Source organism: Miniopterus schreibersii, assembly GCF_964146895.1.
Source record: "Miniopterus schreibersii genome assembly, chromosome: 7".
In the NCBI taxonomy this organism is placed as follows: domain Eukaryota; kingdom Metazoa; phylum Chordata; class Mammalia; order Chiroptera; family Miniopteridae; genus Miniopterus; species Miniopterus schreibersii.
Window position 1 is genome coordinate 39,327,963 of NC_138108.1, and position 20,520 is coordinate 39,348,482.

General features: G+C 56.6%; 3 protein-coding genes across 8 annotated transcripts; all 3 read right to left on the minus strand.

Annotated features, from left to right (window-relative positions):
• Positions 1-498: 498 nt before the first annotated feature.
• HOXD9 (homeobox D9) lies at positions 499-3,220 on the minus strand. Its single transcript, XM_081141839.1, is given in 3 exon segments — positions 499-1,470; positions 1,810-2,545; positions 2,547-3,220. Coding segments are annotated over 3 exon segments (1,080 nt in total). The 5' UTR covers positions 2,649-3,220; the 3' UTR covers positions 499-1,228.
• HOXD11 (homeobox D11) lies at positions 1,382-19,618 on the minus strand. 6 transcript variants are annotated; one of them, XR_013999121.1, is made up of 4 exons: positions 17,061-19,618; positions 15,909-16,364; positions 6,509-6,627; positions 6,282-6,372 (listed from the first exon to the last, which is right to left on the minus strand). XR_013999121.1 is itself a non-coding variant. In XM_081141841.1 (2 exons), the coding sequence occupies exons 1-2, from the start codon at positions 17,839-17,841 to the stop codon at positions 16,129-16,131; spliced, it is 1,017 nt and encodes a 338-aa protein (XP_080997967.1). In that variant the 5' UTR covers positions 17,842-19,618; the 3' UTR covers positions 9,392-16,128. The 6 variants fall into 6 exon arrangements, 1 of the variants encoding a protein (XP_080997967.1); XR_013999119.1 differs by lacking the exons at positions 6,282-6,372; positions 6,509-6,627 and adding an exon at positions 1,382-1,470; XR_013999120.1 differs by lacking the exon at positions 6,509-6,627 and having other exon boundaries at positions 5,405-6,372.
• Positions 5,405-8,644, minus strand: HOXD10 (homeobox D10). Its single transcript, XM_081141838.1, has 2 exons — positions 7,736-8,644; positions 5,405-6,372 (listed from the first exon to the last, which is right to left on the minus strand). The coding sequence occupies exons 1-2, from the start codon at positions 8,478-8,480 to the stop codon at positions 6,095-6,097; spliced, it is 1,023 nt and encodes a 340-aa protein (XP_080997964.1). The 5' UTR covers positions 8,481-8,644; the 3' UTR covers positions 5,405-6,094.
• Positions 19,619-20,520: the final 902 nt, after the last annotated feature.

The window sequence follows — 20,520 nt, forward strand, 5'->3', positions numbered from 1 at the left end:
TGATCTGCTAAGGTCACTTTGGGGCTCCAGTGGGGAGGGGTGGGAGCTCACAGCCCGACCGGCTAGGGCCTCCCGGAGTCAGCCGGCCTGCCGACTGAGGAGGTGCTCTGGGGTGCGGAGTTGGCCTTTCCCTTGTTCGTGGGGGTGGGGGGTGTCAATGGCTGGGACTCCTGGAGCAGAGAGAGACAAGGGGTACTGTGTGCCAAAGGCCCAGCGAGAGGGTGCCTGGCTTCTGGGGCTCTGCGGCTCCTCTGGGCACGGATGCGAGGCTGACACTGGGTCCAGGGCGCAGAGTTTGCCGAGGTGCTGGAAGCAAACTGGGGGAGGAACCAGCCGCCAAGGGCCACCCAGGTGCTGTGCTCTAGGCTGGGTCTACCCACACAGAGGGGGACTGGGAGGCACATCAGAGAGGCCGCTGAGGCGGTAGGGCCCCAGGGATGGGGGAGACGTCCAGTGAGGGTGACATTTTGCAGAGACAGAGAAAGCAGGCACACAGCGTTCAGGGCCAGCGTCTGGGCTCCATTTGATCAGGTCAGCATTTATTGGTAGGAAGCGGTAATAACATTTACAACTGGTCCTCAGGCAGGAACCGGGAGGGCCTACACCCGCGGCTGCCCACGCGAGCCGAGCTCCCCCGGGGACGGCGGCTCCCCCGGTGCACTGAGAATCACCCATCCCAGCCCCACTGGAGGCTCGGGCCCCTCTCTCGGCCTCCTTCCAGGTCTCAGTCAAGGGCCCGCGGGCTCCCCAGGAAAGGGGCTTTTCAAAACCGTTGGGCTACCCGGCCGGGGCCTCTTCGGGCCTCCGCACGTCGTCGGCTGCCTTCATTCTGAGAAGTGAGGCGCGTGTGGCCCCCGCTTGAGCAGCGCTAGGGGCTCAACGACAGCGCTTTTCAGAAACACGGGGGACATTTACGAAGGAGAGAGCTGCTCCAGCCCGCGTGCACTCACAAAATACAGCATTTCCTAAGGAACCAACAGGGGCGGGAAAGGGAGGGCTGGGGGCAGGGAGAAACCCCAAAGTCACTCGGTTTCTCCAACACATAAGCGAGCAAATACAGAGTTCCCCCCCCCCCAAATACCTCACAGAGACCAACCACACAGTCACTTCTACCTAAAAACAGGGTAAAATGTCCGAATCGCTGGAGAGTTTCTGGAAATCAAGCCCCCACAAAGGAAACCCCCACCGCCTGCGCAGAGCGGAGCGGTCCTGCTGGCGCCTCGCGGGGTCAGTCTCCTTTGGGGCATTTCTCTTTACTCATCTTTTTCATTTTCATCCTGCGATTCTGGAACCAGATTTTAACTTGTCTCTCTGTGAGGTTTAGAATCCTTGCCACCTCGTAGCGCCGGTCCCGGGTGAGGTACATGTTGAAGAGGAATTCCTTCTCCAGCTCCAGCGTCTGGTATTTGGTGTAGGGACAGCGCTTTTTCCGGGTGGAGCGAGCGTGGATCCAGTTGGCGGCGGGGTTGTCTGTGCAGAGGGGGGTTCGGAGAAGGGGAGCGGAGGGGAGGTGGAGAGAGGCGACAGGGTGGGGGAAGAGAGGTCGTTAAATTAATTTCACCGAGGATGGTCGCTTTTCACAACTTGGGGGAATTATCATAAAAGGCCTCCGTGCCCGCGCCCGTCCGCCGCGCCCGCCGCGCGCCCGGGGTAGGTGGTTATGGGGAGCTTTTTTATGGATGCGTGTTGCTCACCGAGCCCAGGGTAGGCGGCTAGACGTTTTTATAGGTTAGTAAAACTATCAGTTTTGCACATTCGAGCCTTACAGGTTTCAGCAATAAATCAGGGGGCAATTTCTTTTGCACTTACTTGGGTCAAGTTGCTGCGGCGGCGGCTGCGGATGCTGCTTCTCCTCCTTCAGCGGGCAGCCCGGGCTCGGGTGGTCGCCGCGCGCCGAGGGCTCCGACGGGCCGCCGGCCGCCGCCGCGCCCCCGGCCGCCGCCTTGTCCCGTAGGAACGAGCCGCCCGGGAACTCGGGGTCGCCGCTCCCCGGGGACTCGCGGGCCGCCGAGCACTCAGTCTGTTTGGAGGAGGAAGGCGAGGAAGTGGCGGCGGCCGCAGGGGTCGGGGCCGCTCCGGTTTCAGGCTTAATCCCGTAGTGGCGCCTGCTGGGTGGCCCGCCGGGGCCGGGGCCGGGGCCGGGGCCGGGGCCGGGGCCGCCGCCGCCCGCGCCGCCCGGGAAGCCGGGCAGCGGCTCCATCCAGGACCGCACGTAGCGGCCGGGCTCGGAGGCGGCGGCGGCCAGGGGCGGCGGGGGCACGTACGGGTGGTAGAGGCCGCTCATCGCCGCCGCCGGGGGCTGGGCGGGCACCGCGGACCACGAGGCGGAGAACACGCTCGACTTAGGGGCAAAACTACACGAGGCAAACTCGGCGGCGGCCGGGCCGTCGGCCACACCTGCGGGCCTGCCCTGCGCGCCGGGCCCGGGCGGCCCGAAGCGCGCGGCGAACGCCTCGTCGCCCTCATGGCCTATGAGCGAGTCCACGTAGTAGTTGCTGAGGGTGCCACTGGAGGACATGTTGAGGCGCCGCGCGCTCCCACCCAAGGTTACACTGCCCGCCGCGGCGCCGCTCCCCGCCGGCGCCCTCGCCGCCGACTAGTTCGCAGGCTGCAGCCTCCACCATTGGTCGCGCGGCCCACGTGATCATATTTACCAATACCGGGAGTAAATCAGTCCGCTAAACTGGGGGCTGCTGTGATTAAAAAAAAATCATCATCAACATAAGCGCCGCAATTAGAGCCCGCGGGTCCCGGCCCGTGCGCCCGGCTCGGCCCAGCCGAGCCCGACCGGCCGGGCGGCTACCGGGACCACACGCCTGCCTGCGGTCGGAGGCGGCGCCGGGGACTATTTGTTCGCCTCCTCTCGCTGCCCTCCGTCTTTCAGTCGGGTCCGGCGCTGCCTCCCCCGGCTCCAGGGCCCCGAGCTACCAGCCGCGCGTCCTGGGATCGCCGAGCGCTTGGCCAGAGCCGGGATCGGCCGGGGCGCGCGGGGCCGGCGCCGGCCGGGCGAGCTGGCTCCGGAGGCGGCCCCCTGGCGCCGGAGGGGAGTTCTTCTCCCCGCGCCTCTCTCCCTACCCAAACCCACCCCCTCCCTACACATACCCACACACACGCTCTCACAGCTTGTCGTGTTGTTTAAAACAGGTGGAAGACCTTTGTAATGATATTATGCCTTTCAATAAAAATTTTATGAGGTGTATTTGATTATAGATTAATGTGTCCCTAATAAAACGGACGGATGGAGCAGCTCGGAGGGTCCCCCTCCCCCTACCACACTCACACACGCCCGCGCAGCCACACACACCCCCGACGTGAGGCTGAGCACACGCCGTGGCCCGACGGGTGAGCTGGGGCGGCCCGGCCCACGGGCTGGGCGCGACGGCGGCCACGGCCCAGGCTTCTGTCTGCCCTCGGAAGGGCCGGCAGGACGGCGAGTCAGAACCACGCGGACAGTGGAGGGCAGGGAGCCTTCTCTTCTCCAGGGCTGCTGCAAACGCCCTGGAAGAGAACACGCCACAGGGCAGAACCCAAATGCTAGCACAGGACCCGCTCCCGCCCGCCGCCCGACCGAGAGGCTAGCGGGAACCGCATCTCCCAAGGCAGGGCCTCTTCCCGTGGTTCCCACTGAGAGGCAGGCCTCCAAGTGGGTGCTGGAGAGGTCTTTAAAATGTCCTGGTCCTTGGGCCACTCTTTTCCCATTCCTCCCCCCTCCCCCCCAGAGGTAAAGCTGAGCAGCCTTGAATCTGAGGGAAATGCCCATTGTCACTCCCAAATCCATGGTGCAAAGCCTCGGAAGCCTGGCTGGGAGCTGAGACAAAAGCAGCCGGGTGTAGGCGGCACAGGACGTATTCCTGGCTCTACAAGTTGCCCAGCGCACCCTTGGAGGTTCACCTAGAGCCTGAGAAAGGAAGGGGGGAAATGGCTACTTATATCCTGATTGTCTTTGCCAATGGCTTTCTGATTTTGTTTCAGAGGAGCTGCCTTTGCCTGGAGCACGGTTTTCCTCTTGAGACATGGCCCCTTGTCAACAGCTAATGGCACTCCCCGCATCGTGCGGGAAACGGAAAAGTTAAAATTGCCCTCCTCCTGCCCAACCAGTGGAGGTCTGGGGCAAATAGATTTCAGCATTCTCAGCCTGGCATTCGTTGGAACTCGCCCTCTCCCGCCCCTAGGAAATAGCTCCCCTAAAAGGGTTCTTAGAACTGGGAAAGGTTCTCGGTCTTGAGAAGGAAGTTTAAAATTCTGAATAAATACGGAGCCTGCCAAAGACTCCCTGGATGAGGGCTCTCATGCGTAGAGCCTAAATAGATTATTTTTAGGAAGGGGTTTTTGTGGAGCTGCTTGAAGCTGTTGGAGACCCTTTGAAACCGAAGCACAATCTGGGGTAAGGGATTCTTTGTCAGCAATTCTCCCCAAGGCCTCTCTTTCCTTCTCCCTGGCAGAACTAGATTAAGTCTGGACTCTCTTGGGCTGAGGATCCTCCAGTACACATAGTGGTGAAGGCTGGGGTTTTCTGGGCCATGGCGGCAGCTGGAGCACTGGACTTCATGGGAAGTCATGTTTGTTTGCAAACTCTCTTTCAGGCACCCTTTGCACATGTTCTTGCCTCCTAGATACTGTGACTCCAACTAGCATTTTGTAATTAAATAGAGAGAGAATTTACTTGGGGGAAAAATCTTTTCTTCCTTTAAAAAAAATTTCATGTGGACCACTAAAAGGTAATGACTGAGCATAAAATCCTTCCACAAGGAAACTAGGACAAAGTGGGATGGGAAGACTCACCCATCCTCTGCTTCGCTGTGGCCTGGCTGTCTTGCGCTTGGGATGGGAGTGAAAATGAGGGAATGGGGGGCAGAACTGGATCCGATGCAATGCTAAGGTGCTTGTCCTTGCTCCTGTAATGGAGGCCTGGCCCCGCAGCTTCCAGGTGGGCAAGACTGGTTTCACCCCAGCCCCTGATGATGGCATGCCAGCCAGAAATTGCCAAGACCTCACTGAAAGCATTAAAAATAACAACCAAAACCAAAGAAAGACAGACACATAAGTGGGGAGCTTTGAGGAAAAAGCAGCTTGGGCACAGGCTTACTTACTTACCAGGCTCCAGCTAGAGGGAAACTCATACCCATTGAGAATTCAATTCAATCATTGGGGAGCTAGGGCGAGAGGACTCCCCTTCTTCCCAACTATGGAAAGAGAACACCCAAGCTGGATTATCACTGCCCCTCCTGACCAAATTTCAACACCCTAGGCTTCCTCTAGCTTCTCCCTCACATCCTTTCCCCTTCTCTCTATTCCCTCCACCCCAAACTGCCCCAAACCAGTAGGTTAACAGGAAGACAATCTCACCAGAGGCTTTCAGTTCCGCTGTAACAAATTTTCATTTTAGAAAGCAGAGGGAGCGAACTTGTTTCCAGAATTTATTGCATTATACATGCGACCAGAACATGCACAAAAAGGACAGGTTGCTGTTATACTCTACCAAACCACAGATGCACCACAAGGGAAAGGCTACAAGGCATTAGTCGTCAATATTCCATCTCACCAAGGACAATTGCTAAGTTCATTTGTGAAAAGATACATTGTAATGTGCTTCTTAGTCCCCCTCCCCCCAAAGCTTGTGGGTTTTCTTAATCTTTTTTAAATATATATGTAATTTAAGTACTTTTAAGTACTAATGTATTCAAAACGCCATGGGCTCATGGACTAACCACACACAGACCTTTTGTGTTAGGAAAAACATGGAAAAGTCACATTGCTGGGTAGATGAATGAATTGATGTATGCGCTACAGTTCCAATAAGTTAAGACCCAAATGAAAATGCTCAGTAATAGTTACCCTGCATTACGATGAAAAAAAAAATAAATTACACGTGCTAGTTTTTTAATATATATATGTATATATATATACTCATAGGGATTACAGATCACTTGCGGCACGAACAGAATGACCCCAAAGTCACATTCTAGCAGGAAAACAAAACAAAACAAAAAACAAAGAGCAATGAAGGTTTTGTTTCCGCCTTCCCAGTCCTCCAGCACTCAGCCCTGGAACTCGGTGCCCCCTCTCTGATCCTGGCCTCCCATGGGCCTAGGACCTACGAGAAGGTGAGGTTGGCGGTCAGTTCTCGGATCCGGTTCTCTCGGCTCATCTTCTTGAGTTTCATTCGGCGGTTTTGAAACCAAATCTTGACCTGCCTGTCGGTGAGGTTAACGCTCTTACTGATCTCTAGGCGGCGCTCGCGGGTGAGGTACATATTGAACAAGAACTCTTTTTCTAATTCCAGCGTTTGGTGCTTAGTGTAAGGGCACCTCTTCTTTCTGCCACTCTTTGCAGTGAGCCAATTGCTGGTTGGAGTATCAGACTTGATTTCCTCTAACAAAATTAAAGGGAGAAGAAGAAAAAAAATCAAGAATTTTTTTTTCTCTCAGTCTGTTCAAATGTACCCTTGGCCATGACCCTGCTGGCAGCCAGGCCACTTTAGGAAATACTGGTATTAAACATTACTCACATGAGGTGGGCCTTGGAAGGGATTTGTAATTGATACCAGATTAGTTTAAATGCCCCCAGTGACAGGATGGGCGGGTACCTCGCCCTCTGTGTCAGGGTTCTCTTTCTCAGCTTTCTGACCTGCACCAAAGATTAGTACAATAGTAAACTTTCAGGGTCTCCCCAGCAACATTCTAAGTGGTCAGCTCATAACAGGGCGGAAGTGGAAGAAGCAAGCCACAGCCTGGACAAGCCTACCAACCCCTCCGCTGCCTCAGGTCTCCAAGTCTGCTTCTCCTTCCCCACTTCTCCTAGGCAGGCGGAGCGCCCCACAGCCAGGTTGGTAGGGGCCCATTTTCCATTAAAACATAATCGAGGAACTGAGTACACCTTCTCCGCCCGGCCTGGGTATTGTTGAATCCCCCAGAATTTCCTGAATTCTCATGCCTTCTTGCACCCCCCACTAAAGCACTGCCCCAGAAACATAGCTCCTTAACATAACCCACCTCTGGGCACTGGGAGAGAGGCTCAGGGGCAGGGTTCCTTCTAAAAAAAACAAAAAACAAAACAAACACAAAACCAGAGTCCCTGGCTCTTTGCCCTAGCCCAGCCCTAAGGCTGGCTCTGCCGGGTGGGCCGAGCAGATTCTATTCTCCCCCCTTCCGCCTTTGCCCCCTTTGCAAATGAATTGCAAAGCTCCCGCGGCACTTTCCCAAGACAAAGCCAAGGTTACCTAGCCCGGCAGAGGTAAAGAGCCCTCGTTCCCCCACCCGAGCGCCAAACAACCAAGCCATCTCATGCCCCTGGCCGCCCCCAAGCTCGCAGGATGCGGGGTGCATACACTTAAACACAAACACGGTGCCTGAGACCACCTTAAAATCATAACTGGGTCAAAGTTGGGACTGCAAACCTGAGCAAGAGAAAGGAGATTCTGGGGCTGTGTTTATGAGCTGCAGGTCATTTGCGCTCTTTTGTTGCATTTCGGATCTAGCTCAGGAAAAATAAACCCGGCAAGCCCTTTCTCTGGCCAGACGCCATCAGCGTGGGGCCAGGACTAGCCAGGAGGGTCAGAACAGCGGGGATGATCTCGAGATTGAGATTGCCCCCTCTAAAAGCTGGGAGGAGCAGCACCTGCCATTCGGGCCCTGCCTGAGCTGCCAGGGCTCCGCGCTGGTCACCCAGGTGCTCCCTCTTTGCCGGGTTCCCGGGCTGCGCGCCCCGCTGGGGTGGCAATTCTGCTCATACCGACCTTTGCTCTCCTTCTCCTGCACTTCGGGACTGGACACGGAGACCTCAGCCAGGCAGCTCCTTTCTTCCGGAAGGCCGCCCTTGGCCTCGGGGCTCTCCACCTGGGAGACTTTGGTGGGCTCCTGGCCGCTCCCGGGCTCGTTCATCTTCTTTTCCATCTGCAGCTGGGCGGCCGAAAGCTGCGGCTTGGCCGCACCGCGGGGGTTGAGCTGGAGCATGACTGTGGAGCTGCCTTCGGGGCTGTTATTGTACTCTTGGGTTTTCCCGGTGGCGTAGGTCTGACTCAGTCTAAAATATCCAGGGACAGGAACCTCGGGGTTCTCAACGGGACAGGACTCGGGGACCAGCCTCTGGTACGAAGGGACCTCGGCAGAAATGAGTTTGTTGCGCTTATCAGAATACATGCAGCAATTGGATTCTTCCTTAATGTTGGTGGTGAAGGAGCAGGTGGGGACTTGCTGTGTAACAGGCTGCTCTACTCGACAAGGTCTGCTCGGGTCTGTCCAACTGTCTACTTGAGGTATATAAGGATGCACATTCATACCCAGATTTTGGTGGTTCACTTCTCTTTTGGCCAGAGACGGGAGCAGTCCACAGGTTTGCATTCCATAGGTCCCCATGTCTGCGCTAGGTGGTGGCATGTACATGCTGGCGCTGCTCGAATAAAAACTGTCACTCCTGCAGGCACTGATCAAGGAATCTACTAAAAAAGTATTAGCAGCAGGAGAGCTGTTGGGAAAGGACATTTTGGGGAGGAATTTGAAGAAGAGAGATTGTGTCCTTTGTAGGCTGACATCTCTAGGAAAACATTCCCCGTGTAATTGTGGATGCCTCTGCCGACCACATGACAACCAAGCCAATGAGATTTGAAAATGGCCTTGAGCCGCAGCCTCCTCGCAGGTCACGTGCTCCGAGCCCGGCCGGCCGGCCGCGTAAGCGCGGACAACAGCGACATCTACTACGCGCCCGGGATAGTGCGCGCGGGAGACGGCCGCCCGCCCGCCCGCCCGCCCGCCCGCCCGCCCGGGGCTCGCGGCCCGCCCGCCCCGTTCGCGCCCCCACTCCGGCCTCCGGGCCACGCAGGCGGAAGGAGAGGCTCGGCCGGAGGGGCCTCGGGAGGCCGCGCGCGGGGAGGGAAGCCGCAGCGCCGCGGCGCCAGCACATAGCAGCGTTCCACGCACACTCCCAGGCAGAGCGCTCCCGTGAGGGCCGGGGCCGGGCCGGGGCCCGGGCGGGGTGGGGGCCCAGGCTGGTTCATTTTGTCCCGGGCAGCCTGGGAAGGTGAGTCGATCCCCTGGGCTCTGAGACACTCCATCCCAGGGGTCCCCAGGAAAGACCTCCCGCGCAAAGGGGCGGCCAAGGCATCCTGGGGAGCAGAGGCCAGAAGGGCCACGAGGGCCGAGAGGCCGCGCTGCTGGCCGGCCAGCCTGAGGACCGGCCCCGGCGCTGCCCTCTCCGGAGCCTGCCCGCCGGGGCCCTGGGGTCCTTGGCCGAGCCCTGGGCTTCCTGAGGAACCACGCCCCGACCTTTTCGGGCTGGCGCCGGGAGCTTTCAGGCCGAGACAATCCCTCGCCGGAGCAGTTCGTTATCCGCGAAGCGTCCCTCGGTTCCCGGCGCGAGAACTAAACCGAGGTTTCTCTCCCCACACACCCTGATAATAGAGGGCAAAGAGGAAGAGAGAAAGAATTTTTTTCAAAGAAAGAGGAAAACTCTTGCCCTCAGACTCCCGAAGTTTTAGAAAACTGACTGGGCCAAACCGGAGAAAGAGAGGCGCAAGGGTGTCATTTGGTTCTTCTGCAAAGAAAAATGTTTTCCTTTTATGGATTTTGTAAAAGCATTGGTTTCTGACAAGTGCGAGGTACAAAAGGTTGTGGAATTTATTAATACATATTAAGAAGAATCAGGGCGATCAATAAAATTCTCATCTACATTCTTGGGCTACTTGGTAATTTTCTTGCTTCTAAAGGTTTTTAAAGAGTTATACCCGCTGTTGCCACACATGGGAAGATATTTTATTAACAAATCAATCGAGACTTTGTAAAGGATAAGATTAATAGTTAGGATTTAGCATAATGGCGTTCGCTTTATGAATTATTGAAAATTATACTATTGATTTTTCCCCTTCACTACTAACCAAGAAGGTCAATTTTTGTTTTAACACAAACCGTCAGATATTAAAAGCTATACTTTTGTCAGAAGTAGAGTTTTATAGTTTTGGACAATTCCTAAAATTATTTGACATGGTTTTGCTTGGGTAAGAGGAGAGGGGGGGAAGGAGGTGGGGGAAGAACCTTAGCCCTCTGTTTCCTTTGGTGAGGGAAAGTTCTATAAAGAGGATTTGGTCTGGGGTTGTGGTTGAGCTCATTAAAGAACAACCACCACCACGGAAACTCAGAGTTTTATGAGAAACTTCTCCAACAACTTCCTCCCTCATTCTCTGGTTGCAGGCGGGTGAGCAACCCTTCGGAAGCTCCGGCCTCAGGGCAGCAGCGGGGAGCTTTAACCTTGATTTCTTTCCAGAGGCTCGCCCGGGCCGGCCAGGTCGCTGGAGCCGTCCTCTGACTTCCGGATCCCCTGCACCGCAGCGGAGAGAGGAAAAGGGCCCCGCCAGCTCACCAGCTCGGGCGGGGAACCCGCTCTCTATCCCGGAGGCGCTGGTCTTTTCTTCTCCCCACATTGCCCTGTTATGGGCTGGCCTTGGATTTCAGGCCCAGAGACTGAACTTGTGGGCAAATTGGGTTTCCACCTCAACAAAACAGTTCTTTGGAGCCCGATACTAATTAAAGCGCATCAGCATTTGGAGGGACCTAGTTGCCCACTTGCTCCTTCACAAAAACCTTTTCCAACAAACCCTTCGCCAGCCCCACCCCAAAAGGAATCTCCCCTGGCCTGGTGGTAAAAGAGGCTGGACATTATTTTCGGCCTTGGGACGGCTTCGCCTGTCCCCTCGAAGTGTCCTCGCCCAAACAATAACCCCTTTTAAAAAACTCCGAGGTGGCAATGAGACAGACCTTTTAAACCTTTATGCAGCTGTTCAAATACAACATCATTGTCAGGTTAAAAGCCTAGCTAGTGCCTCTAACTGCTCAGGCTGCGGGATGCCCAGCCGGGGAAGCCTGAGGGTTAAACATTACATTACCTTTCCACAGGGTTGTCTTTTTTTAAGCTTGGAGAGGGGGGAGTGAGGAAGGCAGGGAAAAAAAAAAAAGGCAAAAACCCCAACTTTTTACTCTAGTCTGCTAAGGTCCTGTTCCAAGCTCACAACACTGACCAGCACCCTGAAAATTGCTTTCTCACAAGGCGGAGATGATCATCCCAGCCACGGCAAAGAGTGCCCAGGGCTGGACAAAATGCCCGCGACACGCGCTCTCGGCAGGCGCCCTGACGCCAGGCTGGCGCTCCAACACTGTCCCTTTCCATCTCAGCCAGGGGAGCTGCCAGGAATTTGGTTGTCCAGTTCTCCCTATCCCACGCAGAAGGCAAGACTGTACAATCCAATTGGGGATTTTATGCCCATCAAATGCCCTTTCATAATATTTATTTACACATGAAGAAAACAGCCAAGCTAAAAAAACAACGATTCCTCGTGGAGCTGATAGGTCCACCAGGACAGGCAGGATCTGCCTTCCGAATTTGAGTCTTTCTGTTTCAGCTCCCCGTGGCTTGGAGTTCAAAGTCACCCCCACATTGGATTTGGTTTTAAACAGATTTTCTTCACTCACAGAAAAAAAATAGTGTATCAGGTATAATTTTGAATTATCACAAAATTCGATTTTATTATTTTTCAAATTTCTGCCTTTAGACAAGCTCCTTCAGGCCAGAGACTGCCAATATTTGAAAGAGATTTCATCATAAAAATAGGGCAAAATAGTTTTAATACAAGAGAATCATCTAGGTAGGGGAGGTGGAAAGTTTGCGTAAGACCCTAAGGCTGAGATGCAGCAATGGGATGAAATGGTAGTGGCTTCCAAGGCCAGTCTTTATTTTGCTTATGAGTATTTAATGTAGCTGCATAGCCACTGTTCTCGATCATCTTTAGATCAGTGGGAGCAGTTACCATTAATAATAAATCAATATTGCACCATAAAGGAGATGAATATCCATGTTTGTACCAAGACATCCTTCTGCCTGGCACCGCTCTTTCCAGAAGAATTAACAGGGTCGCTCTATCGAGAAATAGGCATTTGTATTCAAGAAGGGGTTTGCATCCAGGCTCTCTTGTCACTGGGAAGAAGAGCAGCGGCCCTGGACCCGAGTGAACCTGGGGGCTCCTAGGTGTGCCCTGAATGTGGGCCCTGCGTGGCCTCGGGTCAGTGCCACCCTTTGGGAGCAGAGTAGATGGAGACAAATTTAAAATGGTGCTTCCCCAAGGAACCCCCAGGGTTGTACTACGCACCTCCCAGCCAACGTGAAAAGAAATCAAGGGTGCAAATGGGTAGGCTGGGGAAGCCACCACCAACTGGATGAGGGGTCTACGGAGACGTGGAAAAGGGCCCTGGCCCAGGGGGCCCTAGCAGACACAAAAGATTCCTTACTTAGCGCATTTTCACTCCACTTCAAGATCTGAGACCTCAGAGACTCAAGATGCATGACCACCCTCCATGAGCCCCACAACCTGGGTCAGGTCTGCAGACCTCAGAAGTCCTGGTCCAATCCCCTGGCCTTTTTCAGGTCCAACTTAGGAGCTGCCAGGAGGAAAGGAACCGCAGACTGATGAGCACCAGTGGTCTTCGGGAGGCTGCCAGCCAACGCCAAGCCCCCCCCCCCCCCAAAGCCACATGCACGCCCCCTGGAGCCACCTAAAAAGGAACACAATGACATTTTGGGGAGGAGAGTTCTCACCCCAAGTGGACTGAGGCCCGGGCTAGGCCCGGAGAAATGTCGCTTCACCAGATCTATGCTGGACTCACAGTCTGACAGGCTGGAGCCGTGGGGGTCCGCAGGGAACACCCTCGCCTCTGGCTGGCGCCTCGCTGGGGTGCTCCCGGCGCCCAGCCACCCCGGAGCCAAGCCAGCTCCCAGGGATGGACCCGGGGCCTTTGGTCCAGGGTCTGGAGGGAGGAGGCAGAGACAGCGGAACGGACGGGACCGGCACTAATTCCTGGGGCTTCATGCGCTTCGCAATGAACTTCGAGGAAGAAGGGACAGCTAGAAACCCACGTCCTGGAGACCTCTCTTTTGGAACCTCCCTTTCAGACCGCGGAGGATGACAGGGGCTTTACAAAGGGGGCGGGGTGGGTGGGTAGAGAGCGGCAGGAGGCAGGAAAACTGCTGGTCCCAAAATAAAATTCCGTGTTCAAGGGCAGCAGGCGGCTTGGAAGGGTGACCCGGAGCCTGTCAAATGCAAAGCCCGTTTGCTTCCAACGCGTTCCCCGGTCACAACGCCTAGGGTAGAGGTTAAGCGGGACAATCGGCCCTTCCCGCAGCCGCAGCCGCCCAGCCTCGCCCGGCGCCCCAACTCAGAGTCCTGCCTGTGCCTCCCCCAAAGCCCCGGAGCTAGGCTCGACCTGGGGAGAGGGGGCTTCCTCGCCCAGAACGACCCCCCCTCCTCAGTTCCGACGGGTCCTATTTTTTCTGGGACCACACTCAGCTAATTTGCCAGCGCCCTGATCTGTCTTAAACAAAAGCCTTTCAATCATTTCAGGAGGTCGGAGAGCGCTCAAGGCGGACGCGGTTTTTGGGAAGGGGTGGTCCTATCCTCATACTGCTCTCTGCACTCAAACCGATAAGAGTATTGATTTCCCCTAATTTCATTAACTCGCAGTGGCGTGATCTATTTCCAAATGCACATATTAGTCTTTTAAAAATCTCTCCTCGACACCACCAGGTTATAACAAGGTACTCTTTGCAACAGCTTTATCTTGAAGGAGACAACGATTAGGTGATCACTATTTTGAGAAATCGGAGCAGTTCCCTTTTCTCTGTCTTTATACAATTTCCCACACCTCATAGCTGCTCAGAAGAAACAAACAGCAAACGAACACCTTAGCGGCCGCCTGTTTCTAACGGGCCGAGATTGCCTATTAGAACCAGCAATAGACAAATACGGTGCCGCGGCCTCTCCGCCAGCCGCTGCTTCTGGAACGTGAGCACGCCCCCGTGTGGCTCTCCAAGGCCATGCAAACAGAAAATGGTATTTCTTGCCTAAGGTGCCGGACATACAAGCTTGCTACATTTAGCCGCAATAGGGGAAAAAAGGGGGGGGGGAAGATAGATGGAGAGAGAAAGAAATAAACCAGTTTTAAGCTCCTGGAACGATCATACTAATACTACTAGGGCACTGACATTTTAACGGACGCCCATAATTCCAAACAAAGGAATCCACTTCCAAACGAAATTACTCAACTGTAGACTTTGTTTCTATTGCATCTTTCACCAAAGGTTGTGGGACGCTTTTGAAAACAATATATTTTCTTTCGTCCCATGTCATAGAAAGTGCAATAATTTATTTGACAAGGTGACAATTTTTAAAAAATATAACGAAGGTGTAAGTCTAAATAGAACTTCCTTTTTCAAATGCCTACTTTTAAAACCGAGATTCTTCATTAGAGCAAAGGGGACTGACTACTATCTATGACTCCCCACAAACTCCCTCACCATTTCGTAGCTGTATTAAAAGCATGCTGGTAGACATTTTAATCTAACCAGTGTTTTTAAAAGAAGTCAATTGCCATCGAATTACACAAATGCTTGAAGGGAAATTAAGGTTATTGATCCTGAAATTAGGAATTTGCTTAGATTTATGGTGAGCCCCCATATGATTCTGTGTGGTCATAAATGTGTGTGGGGATCTGGATGTGTGAGCATGTGTGTGTGAGAGTGGGTGGCAGATGAATATCACAGAAGAACCTTAAGGCGCCTAATTATTCAGAAAGGTTAAAGGTGATGACCTTGACATTTTGGAAGTTCAAAGGCATACACTTATGCACTTATGTTTTTCCTTCCCCCCCAAAGCTTTGGCAATTAAAAAATTTTTGCATTTGGAAATGCATGCTTCCTCGGAAGAGGCATGTGGTGCTGTGTGTCTTAAGGATTTATTTTTTACTTTGGGCTTATGAGAGGTTAAGTGTCATAAGATTCACTTTACTCTTTTCAGAGAAAGAGAAGCTTTTTTCACTCCTCCAGTTTATTGCACATTGCGGAAATCTCTTTTGGGCCCACCAGAAGGTGTATAATATAACCCAATTAAGCTGTTTAGAACTTTGGCTTTTATGGTGTTGTCTAGACAGTTCAAGGTTTTGTAAACAGCCTGGCCTGGTCCTGCAACATAAAGAGCAGTGCACCCCCCAACACACATTCTTTAACTTGAAGCGATAAATGTGGTGAGAACTGGGTCTGCAGCCCCGGGCCCTATTTTAGGAAGGGGGTTTATCTTCCCTGTTCCAAACCTGCTGTGACACCAGTGAGCACCCCAAGACCTTTCTACCCACTGATAACCTCCTTTCAGCAAACTTTGTTTTTTTCAGTGAAGGGTTCTAATATTGGTTTCTTCTTTTAAGGGACCTGGGATCCTTGACACTTTGTTAAGAGTGAATTTGGATTTTCTAATCGGTTTTTTAAAATGTTCTTTTCCCCCCCAGAAATTCCAAGTTCACTAAACTAAGGCAGAGGGAGTGTTGCTACCTCCGTTCCTGCTGCCCCAGCCTCATCGTCTGGAGAAGGCAGCACCAGGATCACATCCTCAATTCAGAAATTCATCCCTAAAATTTAAAAAACCCAATGTACCCTAGCAGTGTGTGTGTGTTGGGGGGGGGGACACAACTCTTATTTTAACGGAATTAAAAAACATTTCACTTGATTTTCAGTTGCACAGGGGAGAAGATTTTGGCCACTAAAATACCCTAATAAGACACTAAACTTACTCAAAGAGGAACATCCATACAGTGTATTGAAGCTGTAACCTCCATTTTACTAGAAACCAATTTATTCACACAAAAGACAGTGACTCATGCCTTGATACGACAAACCAAAGGTACATTTCCCAGAGTTTAAATAATCTGCGTTCATGAAGGAGGAAGGACAGGGTCCCTTAAACTCAGAACAAAAACAAGTGCCTTGCAGCCCAGGCCTAGCTCTCTACAGATCCCACAGCGTCCCCACGGGGACCTGGAGAGAGAGGGAGGGAAAACAACAGCACACTGGCGGTAAAATTGTAAAGGGACATTTGCATTTACCATTTTCCCCTTATTAGGATCCATTCGGCCAAGTCCCCGGCCTCGTCCGCAGGCAGCAGTGGTCGCTGGGAGGTCCCGAGTTGACCGTGGGAAGAAATGATGGAGTTCCACAGAGAAGAGGCGTCATTAAACCCAAGGACACTGGGCCTGCCGAAGGCAGGCTGGTGGGGAGGAGGGTGGGTGAGTGGGGCTTGGGGGAGAGGGGTGCTTCCTGGAGCTCTCAAAATAAGGGATTTCCAGTGAAATACTGCAGACGGTCTCTGTTCAGTTTCTTTTCCTTCATCCTGCGATTCTGGAACCAGATTTTGACTTGCCGGTCAGTGAGGTTGAGCATCCGAGAGAGCTGGAGTCTTTTCTCTTTGTTTATGTACACGTTAAAGAAAAACTCCCGTTCCAGTTCGCGGATCTGATACTTGGTGTAGGGACAGCGCTTTTTCCGGGACCGCTGGGGGGCCACTGCAAGGCAAAGAGACCAAGGGGTGAGAGAGGCCGCTGCCTGCCAACCCCCGCCCACCCTCCCGCCCAGGCCTTCGAGAGGGCCAGGCCTGGGCCCTTTGGGGACGTCCCCTGCCTCTTCTGAAAGGCCCAGCCTGCGACGTGGGGGTGATATATGGGCGGGCACAGGAGAGGGTGCGGGCGTGGACGTGTGTTCACACCCTGACACACACACACAGCCTGGCACCGAGGTGGGGAAGCAGGGCGCGAGGCAGGCCCTGAGCTGGAACCCGAAGGGAGAGAAACACGAGCGCGCCGGGGAATCTGCTCGACTCCGGCCCGCAGCCAGAGGCTTGGATAAAGTCCAGTTCAAGGATCAAACTCTCCACACCCCCCCCCCCCCACTTAAAACAGGAGTCTCGAGTGTCCACACATGCAATCCCCCCTCCCTGCCTCCCTCCCTCCATGGTCTCTAGCACACACACACCCAAACTGGGAAAAGGTTCTCTGCAGCGATTAATGTCCTCCTCGAAGTCTACCTTAAGCCCACCTAAATTGGTTTCCTATCGTAAACACGCTTTACAACGGCCCGGGAAATCTTATAGGATGTATAAACCCCTTCGAACGCTTATAAAGTAGCACATAAAACGGCGCAAGCGGAGGGAGGCCCCCGCGCCCCCCCGCGGCCCAGCCGCCCGCCCCGCGCCCGGTGCCTACCTGTGCCGCCGCTCTTCTCAGCCCCCGCCTCCCCCGGGGGCCCCTCGCCGTCACCCCCGCCGCCTTCTGCCGCCCCCTTCGGCTCCGAGGCGGGGGTCGCCTTGGCGCAGGGGCTGCCCCCGCCGCCACCGGTCGCTGTCTTGGGGTCGCCCTTGTCGGCAGCGCCCTCGGGCTGCGGCGGCGCGGGCGGCGGCGGGGGCTGCGGCCCGGCGAACGGGGGCCCGGGCGCAGCCTCGTAGAACTGGTCGAAGCCCTGCGGCAGGATGCCGTTGCGGCCCACGGCGCTGTAGAAGTTGGGAGCGGTGCCCGCAGGGCCGTGCGGCGGCCCCGGGGCGGCGCACACCGGCTCCGGCGCCTTGAAGAGCACGTCCGGCCGGCGGCCCGCGGGCGGGAGCAGCTCGCGCTGCATGGCCGCCTCTTCTGCCGCCGCCGCCGCCGCCGCCGCCGCCGCAGCCGCCGCGTAGTAGGGAGCGTAGCCCCCCGCGCCGCCGCCGCCGCCCCCGCCGGGGCCACCCCCGCCGCCGCCGCCCCCCGCGCCGCCGCCGCCGCCGCCGCGGTACGGCCACTTGGCGCGCTCTAGGCCGTAGTCGCGGAAGGCCACTTCGCGCACGGGCTGGACGTGTGGCGCCAGGTTGGAAGAGTAAGGGAAAGTCATCTGGCAGGACGACGGCTGCGACAGGAACGACGGCTTGCTGGCGAAGTCCGACGGGGCCACATAGTAGGCGCAGCCGGGCAGGTACATACTAGCTGCGCTCGGGCCGCACTCGTCAAAGTCGTTCATGGCTCCGCGGCGTGCGCGCCGGCGAGCCCCGGGCCGCTCCCCGCGCCGCCAACCTGAGCCATTGATTGCACAAGAGGCTTGGGCCAGGATCAACTAAGCAAAAATCCCCACCGGGCGCTGACGTGCAATTCATCTTGATTGATTCTGGTGGTAATTATGTCACGTGACGCCATGGAGAGAAATGTCCTTATATCTATATCAGCGCTCGCCAACACGCCCCGGGACGGCTCCTGGCGCCGAGACACGCGCGCTGGGGGCGGACCGACCTCCCTCTCCAGCCAGATCTCCCTGGGCGCCCCTGAGTAGGCTGCTCCGCAGACTGGTCACCTGCGTGCCGCCGGTGGCTGCCACCGCTGGGTGCATCTGCCACCGCCCGGCCGGGCCGCCCGCCCGCGCCGCTTTAAGTACGCGGACCGAGGCTGGCGGGGAGGAGGGAGGGGGAGGAAGGGGGAGGAAGGGGGAAGGGAAAGGAGCCGAGAGCAGAGGAGGGGGGAGCCCCGGCCCGGGACGCTGGGGACTAGGTGTGAGGGTGTGAGGTTCCCACTCTCCACACCCCTTCCAGCAGCCGATCCCTCCCCCGCGACGCCGCCACCTCTGCAGCTCGCCAGCCCGGAGCTGGTCGCTCCTCGCTCGAGGGGCGTGATCGCGCAGCTCTGGGCGCGAGGAGTCTGATTTACATATTTCTCTGCCCGGCGCCTTCGCTGCGGGGTAACTTGGCTCTCTCCGCGCCTGACCCCGGGAGCGGGAGCGCAAGGGCCAGCCTCGAAAAGCCCACCCCAAAACCCTACCAGGAGCGCCCGGGCTGGGGCCTCGGTGCCCACGCGGCCCCGTCGCCCGCTCCCTGCCCGCTCCTGCCCGTCTTCTCCTCGACTCTCTGCAGCCTTCACTTCTTCCCCGCCTGTCCTCTCTGACCGCCTCCTCCCCGCCGCCGTCTCCTCTTTCCTCCCTCCTCCTGACTTCTCTGTCTCCTTTTCTGTCCCCTGATATCCTCTCCTCCTTTCCCCAATTATGTGTCAGCCTCTATCTCGATGCCTGTCGCCTCTCTGCCTTTTTCTCTCCCAGTGCTAAAGGCAAGGAGGAACTTCAGCCATTGGAGACAGCCCGTGGCCCCTCTAGAAGCTGGGCGTCTGATGAACAAAAGGACCTGTAGTCCTCTCGGGGTGCCCTGCCTTTGGCTCTCCCCCAGCCAGAGACGCGCCATCCGCGCCTAGGCCCTCGCCCTCTCCGCTCTGGGGCCTGGGCTGGGACCAGCCCTCCTCACATCCAGCCCGTCCCGCGTCTGCGCCCCGCCGAGGCCTACGTGTCCGCCATGTCTCCCCCAGTCTCCTTCGCTGTCCTTGGCGGCCAGTAGCCGCGCCCCCTCCCCTCCAAGCCCTTTGGCCTCGGGGGTGTCTCTCAGCAGTCTTGCCTCCTTGATCTCGCCCCTTTGTGCCACTTGGCCCTGAGGACCTCCCCGTCCACTCGCCTCAAGGCCTCCCTCTCCGTGGTGGCCGCCTGTCCCTCTTTCCCAGCCTGGGGGTCCAGGCGTGGCCTGAGCTCCCGCTCCGGGAGAGCCTGAGCTTTCCAAAGGTAGACTCAGACTCCCAGAAAGTGGCTCCAGAACACCCACACCCCAGAATCCAGGGCGGGAAGTTGCCCCTCGCCCCAGGGTTCCTCGCCGAGCAGTGGTGAGCACCGCCCCGGGCCTCGGCCCTGCACCCGGGGAGGCGGAGCGGGCTCCCGCCCCGGCCCCGGCCCGGGCCCCGGCCCCGCAGTGCCCGCGAGGGGAGCTCTGCCCACCCAGCCTTCAGACGGAGAAAAGGCGGGTGATCAGATCTATGTTCTGGCCAATGTCCCCCCTTTCTCCCCTCCCTTCCCTTTTCCCTCCCACTCTCCCTTCTCCGCCCCCCTCCTACCTCTGCTTCCCTCCGAATACAGCGCGAACTGGTCGGTGGCGACTGGAGGGCAAGGGACCTCCCCCGCCCCCCAGAACTGCCCACCCTGTGTGCACCCTCGTCGCAGCTGGCACCCTAACCCAGAGTCCAGCTCGCCCCGTCGCCTCAGCCCAGACCGCCAGCACAGTTATCTGCCTCCCCATCTGCACCCCGGGCCCAAGCCTCCCCCTCGCGGGCTCGCAGTCGACGCCCCTGGATCTTTCTCCTAAAATGGCTCCCGGGACACTGCGCACCAGCCCTGCGGCGGCTCAGGACCCAGGGCGACGGCGGCGGGCCCCCAGCCCGGCCTGCATGTGTCTGGGGGTACACAAAATTCTCGCGCCTACTCTCTGCAGGGGTGGGGCGCAAGCATCCCTCTACCCCCCAAATAAAGCCTGCCGACCGCCTGAGAAGCAAATGCGGAGGGCGAGCCATTCAAGTTCAACGACATGGCGCTGGCGGCTCGGGCCGGAGCCGCGCTCTGGCGGGGGAGGGTGCGCCATCCGCAGCGGCGCGCGGGTGTGTCGGGGAAACCGGCCGGCGGGCCCCCCACTTCGCGTCTGCACAGACCCCCGCCCCCACACCCAAGCCAGGGCTTTCGTTCTGGGCCGGGGCCGCTCAGCCCTTTGGCCCCAGCTCCCTCCTCGATCTTTACCCCCAAACCCAAAGACGACCTCACCCTCCCGACCCGCTCGTCCCGCTCGAGAACCTACCGTGAGGACCCCGCGCTGCGGCTTGGTCCCTGCTGCGCCGCCCCCCTCGAGGC

Coding starts and splice junctions, on each gene's coding strand:
- HOXD10 (XM_081141838.1), bottom strand. CDS start 8,480: ATGTCCTTTCCCAACAGCTCTCCTGCTGCTAATACTTTTTTAGTAGAT. Junction 6,373..7,735: donor GCAGGAGAAGGAGAGCAAAG/GTCGGTATGAGC, acceptor TAATTTTGTTAG/AGGAAATCAAGTCTGATACT.
- HOXD11 (XM_081141841.1), bottom strand. CDS start 17,841: ATGAACGACTTTGACGAGTGCGGCCCGAGCGCAGCTAGTATGTACCTG. Junction 16,365..17,060: donor TGAGAAGAGCGGCGGCACAG/GTAGGCACCGGG, acceptor TTTGCCTTGCAG/TGGCCCCCCAGCGGTCCCGG.